Source organism: Acanthopagrus latus, chromosome 6, assembly GCF_904848185.1.
Source record: "Acanthopagrus latus isolate v.2019 chromosome 6, fAcaLat1.1, whole genome shotgun sequence".
Lineage (NCBI taxonomy): Eukaryota > Metazoa > Chordata > Actinopteri > Spariformes > Sparidae > Acanthopagrus > Acanthopagrus latus.
Genome location: NC_051044.1, coordinates 25,726,035 through 25,734,056, shown reverse-complemented (window position 1 = coordinate 25,734,056; position 8,022 = coordinate 25,726,035). Strand labels below are relative to the sequence as shown.

At 42.0% G+C, this 8,022-nt stretch overlaps 1 protein-coding gene across 15 annotated transcripts in view; it reads left to right on the top strand.

Annotated features, from left to right (window-relative positions):
• The first annotated feature begins 372 nt into the window (after nucleotides 1–372).
• zmynd8 (zinc finger, MYND-type containing 8) overlaps nucleotides 373–8,022 on the top strand; it is a 21,051-nt gene continuing 13,401 nt past the window's right edge. For 5 of the 15 annotated variants that reach the window (XM_037102172.1, XM_037102164.1, XM_037102162.1 and 2 more), the window contains exons 1-2: nucleotides 387–522; nucleotides 3,303–3,435. In XM_037102172.1, the coding sequence (XP_036958067.1) occupies nucleotides 3,353–3,435 (83 nt within the window). In that variant the 5' untranslated portion in view covers nucleotides 387–522; nucleotides 3,303–3,352. Of the gene's footprint in view, nucleotides 523–2,855; nucleotides 2,997–3,302; nucleotides 3,436–3,852; nucleotides 3,976–5,006; nucleotides 5,462–5,879; nucleotides 6,037–8,022 lie in introns of those variants that run through there. The other 10 variants (XM_037102175.1, XR_005075719.1, XM_037102174.1 and 7 more) reach the window with 10 other exon arrangements.

Below are 8,022 nucleotides of genomic sequence, written 5' to 3'. Positions count from 1 at the left end.
GAACAATTTTGTGTAAAAAATTAAACGAAATTGTATTTCTTCTTTTTTTTAATGCCTGAAATGGCTACATGGGATTAGATGCCCATGTTTAATGACTACTTACACCAAAGTCTCAGTAGTCCGTGGTGATGGATCACAAAAAGTACAAGTAGGAACATTTTGCTTTACACAACTTTCTGATGGTTTAATCAATTTTCCTTCAAAATGTCCTATGTCAGTTTGGATTGATAATAACATCTCTGTGTCAAACTAGAGACCAGCACGCGACCAGGAATATTTACATCTCTAGAGCATCTGCACAGCGAAGGAAACAGATGATCGAAGTCACCTAAAACCACTTGTACGTAACGTTCAAGGCCTTGAACCCAAAGAAGACTTTTGAGGGCCGTATATGGACCGGTCTGAGCAGTGAAAGTCTAGCTAGGGCGCCATCTTGTGGCCCACAGGGCTCGTTACCAGTCGTTGCTTTGGGCTCGTGTTCTGCTACCTGGAGACAAAAGGGTACCGTAAGGACAAACCAAGGTGACAGAATATATAATGTAATTAATAACATAAAAAGAGAACACAATTATTATTACTTTTTTCAGTATGGACCTGTAAAGTGTTTTACACGTCTTCATAAGACGAGTTATCCCTGTTGAATGTGCCTGTGCCTGGTGCCTAATCAGTTAGCTTACTTTTAAGCTAACGTTAATTCTCAAGCTAATTGACTTTAACTACATCTCAATTAGGAACATGGAAAAGCATTTGGTAAGAATATGAATATGAAAAAAACTTGTGAAGTAGGAAAACGATTTTCTTTCAAGTTTAGGCCCAACTTGTCCCATGTCAACACTGCATTGCTTGCAACGCACTAGCAACTAACTAGCAATGTTATTTAGCAACACTTGCTAAATGGCACAAGCTTAACTTTTATCATTTGACACTTAGATATTGTGGGCTTAAACTTGATGTCCTAACTTTGTTGATACAACCCATAATAACATTTCCTGTTTTTAAAAAAAAAACTTTTTTTAAAAAACAATTTAAAATGTCAATTATTATTATTATTATTATTATTATTATTATTTTTTTTTTACGTTTACCTCTCTGCCCAAGAAATGTATAAGCACCATTTGTATTGAGTTGTAATGTTTCACTTAAGGCAGAGGGGAAAGTCAGCACCTTAATTTCTGAGGCCTTGGTAAACCCCTGCAGTGTAATCCAGTAGGAATGCTGGATAATCGATGACAGGAACTGTCCACAAAGAACCCAAAGTCCACAGTTTGTCAATTGGCTTGGCCCTAATTAGAGTTTTTTTTTTTTTTTTTAATAGGAAGTAGGATTAAGACAGTGCACCTTGTTGAAATTGAGCGTACAAAAGGCACATTGCTAAATACATTTGTTTAATCATTTTAAGATTCAGTGTCTTAAACTTAAGTGCAGGTAGTATTTTATCATAGATTACTGTTTTTGCATAGATGAATATGATTCTGATTTAGATTTAGGTCTGGATCTGGCAGTTCTTCTGTGCACTTTGCTGTTACAGAGGTTTCCACTAGAGGCAGCTGTTGTCTGTCTTCATGTAGATGGAGAGGCCACAGTAAACTTCAGACAGGTGCTTCTGAGCAGTTAAAGCTTATAAATGACAAAAAACAGAGCACAGTTATTACTATCGCAAGCATTGTTGTTTAATCTGTTGGTTAGGGTTAGGGGTCCTCGGTCAGTGGACTGGTTGTTTGATCTATTACATGTCAGAAAATGGTGAAAAATGAAAAACAATGTTTCCCAAAGTCCCGGATGATGTCCTCAGATGTCTAATTTGGTCCACAACCCAATGATACCCAGATCACTCTCATAGAAGAGTAAAGAAACCAGGAAATATTCTCATTTAACATTGAAATCAGATCATTTTGACTTTTATTCTTAAAAAAGTATATAAACCAACTAATTGATTATAAAAATATTTGTTTATTAATTTGACAGTTAATATGATATTTAATATAATATAATAATCAATTAATCTTTGCAGCTGTCATTATTACAAAGTTAGCCCCTCTCTGCTGTCTGTCTGTCTGCTTGCAGCCCTCTGGTCTGTACAGTATGTTTGTGGAAGTTGCACACATATTGCATAAGTGCACAAGTATAAAACTAAAGTCATGAGGGTTTGTAAAACTGTGTAAGCGAAATGAGTCATGTCAAAATGAGACATGATTTTTCATTAATGGCCTATATTAGAAAGGGGTGGGAGTGAAAATAAAAATTAGATTAGGCAAAACATGATGCTGACTGCTCAATTTATGAGATATTACTTTTCAAATGTAAAGTTTGATGCTGTCCTTACATAGTTAACAGGAAATCATGATAGTTCAAAGGCCAGAAATGTTTTCTGGCAAGGCACACCTGACTGTAACTCAGTCTGCATTTTTAACCTTGTTGTTAAACCTTTATAGGTCAAAGTAACAAAGAGCATTTTGTGGAGTACTTGTTTACACATTTCCTTTGTTTGTATAGCAGTGTGAATCTCTCTCATGATGGTTGGTTTATCTAGAGGGTGGGAACTTGTGGGACAAATTCCTCCTTGAGAACACAGCCACAGGCCTGTTCTCTCTTTGCACATCTGCTGACAACTCCTTACAACTACACCGAAGGCTGTATTTCTAGCAGGTTTATGAAACAACAGCAGCTGTGTGTGGTGTCATTTTGAGCTGATAGGTGTGCAGTGGGTGGTTAGTTTGATCTGGGCCTAGCTCCCCTTGCTCAGAGTACTGCGTTTTAGCCTGCCTGTGCTAAACAAAAGACCAGCAGCCAGGAAATGCTCTAGCCAATCAGCAGCTGCCTTACATTTTGCTAGCGTGCGTGGCCAGTCTCAGTGTGCCTTCTATCAGAGCAGTGAGTTGGACAGCTTGGAGAGCCGTGGCTGTGCTCTGAGCAGGGTGAGGGCTGACAGGGCTGTCCTCCATGTTTTAATAAGCATTGACATATCACACAGAGTTTTTAGCCATGCATCCACAGAGGTAAGCCTTATTTTCATTCTTTCACATGTATACTATGTTGATAAGGCACCAGCCACTGTGTGTGATCCATGCCTGAGTAATAATACAGGTTTGCCTGACAGACTGGGGGAGGGGGAAGAGTATTTGTCACCCCACAGCATAGGAGTGGAGCCTGGAGGAAGAGCATAGCATGGTTCAGTACAACAGGCTGCCTCTGCTAACTGGGTGGCTTTCTGGACACATGCAGCAGGGGGTCATGGGTCAAGTGTAAGGTCATTGTGTATTCCTAGTATACTGACTGAGAAAAACCTGCTTTCTTTTGTCAAGATCAAAGGAGGATTGAGTTTTTGTGGCTGCCCCAGGCCTACGCTGTCAAGATGGCAGGCCTGGTGAGGAATCCAGCAGGATGGGAGAGACAGGGAGCAGTGCAGAGGGGAGTCCCCAGAGGAATTAACAGATGGTAAACTGACAGCACAGCAAGTTTAATTTAGGCCTCAAACTGGCATGAGGATCAGGCAGCAGGGCACGGTTGTTAATTGTTTGCCAGACTAACATGGCAATGAAGAACAGGCTGTAAGTTGTCGAGTTGCCTAATCTTTCTACATCTCACCCAAAACCCAGTTCACCTCACCATTATTCTCATTTTATACTTGGTGAATAAAATATTGGCTTTTCACAGGCCTAATCCTGTCAGATGCTCATCAGTTCTCTAAAATAACCAATTATCTATGGACTAAATATGCCGTAGCAGCTTATTTATCACAGGGTTGGAGGAATTGCCTGAGCCTAATGGTGTGCACTGCCTCCCAGTGTTGTTCTCTGCTGCCGAGTGTCAGCCATTTTAGAGAGCTTCCCCTTTCTGTCCCTCTGCTCCAAGCACACTGAGTATTTGTGTGTAAGGGAGAAGGAAAGGAGAAGGGAAGGACTTCCTCTGAAAAGGCTCTGCATAGAAACCTCATCTCATCCAGAGAGGGTTGAAAACCTGTCTGAAGTCGACCAGGTTAGAATGAATTATGTTTATATATTGATGTTAGTTTTCTGTAATGCATGCATCAGTAATAAATGTTACATTTAGGTAATAATTATATCTATTTATGGCAGTTTATTAATATTGTTATTTTACTCTTGAACATTAGATATATTCTAGTTGAATGTGATATGTGTTTTATCATTATTAGTGGATAATGCCACACATCTCTGATCCAAATATGACAAGGGAGACTACATGTATGTCCTGGGTATAATGGCACACACAATGTTGCTTGACCAGGGTTCAGTCTGCATTGACTCAAATAGCAAATCCCCCTCCCCCCCCAGTGTTTTGTGAATGGTGCTTGGTAATTCGTCTAATCCCTTCATTCCACTATGGAGTGAGGGTTGGTGTGGGCACACTTAATTCTGCATTACACCGACACACACACAGCTGGTTTTGTTTGGAGTGTGTCTTTGAAATATTCACTGGCTGACCCTCTCAGACCAGTGTAGATGATGTTCTTGGCCATGACATTTTGGCCTGAATATGTTCCTCTTTTAAAGGATCGTTTATGGTTGTGTTGCACTGTGTACGCACCAGTGTGTTTTAATTATGTGTATTGTTGGGTTTATGGTTTGAAGTCTTACAATGAATTCAATAAATTGCTTGTATTTGGAAATATATTGCACAGAAAGATGGAAACATTGCTCTCAGTTGTGTTTTCACTGTGCTGTTGCTCACACTCAAATCTCCAGGTGGATATTGATTATGAGACTGTGTTGAAGAGCCATGTGAGAGAGAGGGAGGGGGTGCTGCCTTCAGTGCTGTCTGAGAGGCCTGTGACATTTTCAGTCCTGTCTTTGTGTCCAGTATTCGGGCCCATGCTGCATATCAACATGCTGGGGCACATAATAAGCTGCATGTGGTCCTTTACAGGAGATTTGACTGGTGCCGTGTGTACGAGCTGTGTGTGTGGTGCGCACAGTGGTCAGAGAGAGAGAGAGAGAGCGAGAGAGAGAGACAGAGAGAGAGAGTGTTTGTGTGTTCAAAATGGATGCCATACACATACAGTGGCTGAGAGCACAGCGAGGGAGGGAATCTGATCCTCTCCCTGACAAGCCTGTAGAGCTGCATCTACATGTCTGATAAAAGGCACACAGCCGTTGTATGTCTGAATGGGCTTTAAAGGCAGTGAGAGACTCGGTTTTCAGGAGGTTTTTTAGCAGGAGCAGTCTTCTCTGCATTGCAGCACTGTGGCTGAGGAGAGCGGGGAGAAGAGAGCCTGTGTGGCACACCGAGCTGAGCGCCCAATCAGGCACCTCCGTGTGGTGCTCAAGCCAATCGGCAGCCTGCAGCTGAGGTTAAAGATTGACAATTGCAGGAGAGAGCAGCAGGGAGAGAAGGCCTTCTGGGAAACCTGGACCCATCTTTTTCCCTCATCCCCCAACGCCCTCAATAATTGAAAAAAGATTTAAGAATAGGCTGAAGAATCTGTGTGTGAAAAAGGAAAAAGGTATGCTGTTGATTTCCTACATTAAAGCATGGATGTTATGGCAGTGGTGGGTGTGGAAGGGGATGTATGAGGAGGTTACAATAGGCTGTGTCGTGTGATCTGTGGTGTGTGATTTCAAAATGTTTTTGTCAGGATGGGCATTGATTTCCTCCTTGTGCCTGTCCATGTCTTTGTCTTTGTCTTTTGTTGCTGTATTTCCTGCCCTGGACAGGACAGGATGTCGCTGGGGTAGATTGTCTGAGGCTGTCCAGACAGGTTAGATGAGGAGGCCAGTGAAGCCATTTCACTACACTCCTGTCTCTGCTGCTCTGCTGTGTCTCTATCTGTCATTTCATCCTTCTTCAGTGAGGGATGAGGAGGAGAGATTGTGAACAGTATTATTGAAATAGAAACACTATTTTGTGTGTTTTCAGTGAATGCCTGTCTATTTTTTGAACCCAAAACAAGTGAGCAAGTGAAAGAAAGATTGGCAAAACTGAAGTCGTCTGAACAGTGAGGCCGGTGCATCTGCGTCAGAGAAAATGGCAAAAATAACAGGATCGACAACAGGGAACCTGCAAACCAAGGTGAATCGTGTAAGACCAATACTGAGAAAACCTGTTGGGCAGATTTTGAATAGAAGGTGCTTCACAGCAAATTGTCACTTGCATTTCAGGGAAATGTTTCTCAACAGAACTGGAATTATGTAATCCATAATGATATGCTGTCTGTTATCAGGTCACTTGATCTTGATTTCTATGGTTGTGTTAATAGCAGGCAGGTCTGTTTACCTGCCTTTCACTTGTTTGTCAGAAGGGTCAGACATAGCAGATTCCACTGTTCTGTGTTTTCACATTTACTATTTACAGACTTGTAGTCAGTGGAAAAAGGTGCCTGCTATTCATAATTACCTCTGCCAAGAGGGTTTTGTTCCTATGTGTTTGTTTGTTGGTTGGTTTGTCTGCAGGATTACACAGAACTACTGAACCGATTCCCAAAAAACTTGGATGTAGGCTGGCTCTCAGAATAGACCCCATTAGCGTTTTTGCACAATAAATTGTTTTTATGGCATTTTTGTACATTTCTCAGGGAGTAATGCATTAATACTGATGAAAGAAATAGCTGTATTTAGTCGGTAGTTATCTATGAGTGAGTACCATGTGATGGGGGTCCTAATAAAAATCTATTATACGTTCACAACGTAATGGAGATTATGATTGCATTTGCATTGTTTTGTGTCTAGTTCAACAGTTATGGGTGGTCTAAAATTTAGAGTGACTCAGGGTTGTCGAGTTTGATATCGGATTACGCTTGATTGACTTAAATGGGGCTGTTGGGCCTTGGTGGAGGTATGCACTCTTCTGATTGCCACCGTAGTTATAGAATGGCTTCACGCAGCTTCCTTTGCCCAACTATTGGTAAACCTTTGACTTAACTGAGTTTAAGATATTTTTGAGTCACCAAGCTATGGTGTAATTCTACCTTGAAGCATAACATGATTTTTTTTCAAGTGTCTTTAACGTCTTGATGTACTGTTTGAGTAATACACTGCCCCAAAAACACTTTATTCTCACATCATATCTTCAAATTATTCAAGTTTTAAATCTTTACCGGTGTACATTGTATAATTTTTAGAGAACAAAATTACATAACAATAAACAATGGAAAAATCAAAAATCATCAGTGGGCTGGATTCAAAATCACATGAAAACTTAAATCACAGGCTTATCACAGCAACTCACAATGTGACTCCGTAGTGTGTATGGCCTGCGCATGCCACTATGCACAACGTATGGGGATGCTCGAGCCGATGTTGTCCTGGGAGGTCCCCTTCCAGACCTGGATCAGGGCATCAGTGAGCTCCTGGACAGTCTGTTGCGGTACTTGGCTGTGTTGGATGCACCAATACATAAGTGCTCAATTGGATTTAGGTCAGGGGAGCAAGAGGGTCAGTCAATGCCTTTGTCATCCAGAAACTGCCAAAACACTCTGGCCACATGATGCCGTGGTGTCCTGCACTAGGAGGAACCCAGGGCCCACTGCACCAGTGTAAGGTCTGACAATCGCTCTGAGAATTTCATCCCAGCACAGTACCTAACAGCAGTCAGGGTATCGTTGGCTATGACATGGAGGTCTGTGTGCCCCTCTGTGGATATTCCTACCCAGACCATCACTGACCCACCACCAAACTGGTCATGCTAGTTACAGGCAGCATTACATTCACCATGGTTTTTCCAGACTCTTTCACATCCGTCACATGTGCTCAGTGTGAACTTGCTCACATCTGCGAAGAGAGTAGGCGAATGCCAATCGAGCTGCACAGTGATGGGCTATGACCACAGGTCCCATTATAGGGTGTTTGGCCCTCATGCCATCCTCATTGAGTCTGTTTCTGACAGTTTGGTCAGAAACATGCACACCAGTTGCCTGTTGGAAGTCATTTTGTAGGGCTCTGGCAGTGCTCCTCCTGTTCCTCCTGGCTCAAGAGAGCAGATACCTAGACGCTGCTGGGTTGACGACCTTCTAGGGCTCTGTCCACCTCTCTTTGTGTTACAGCCGGTCTCCTGGTATCTCCTATGTGC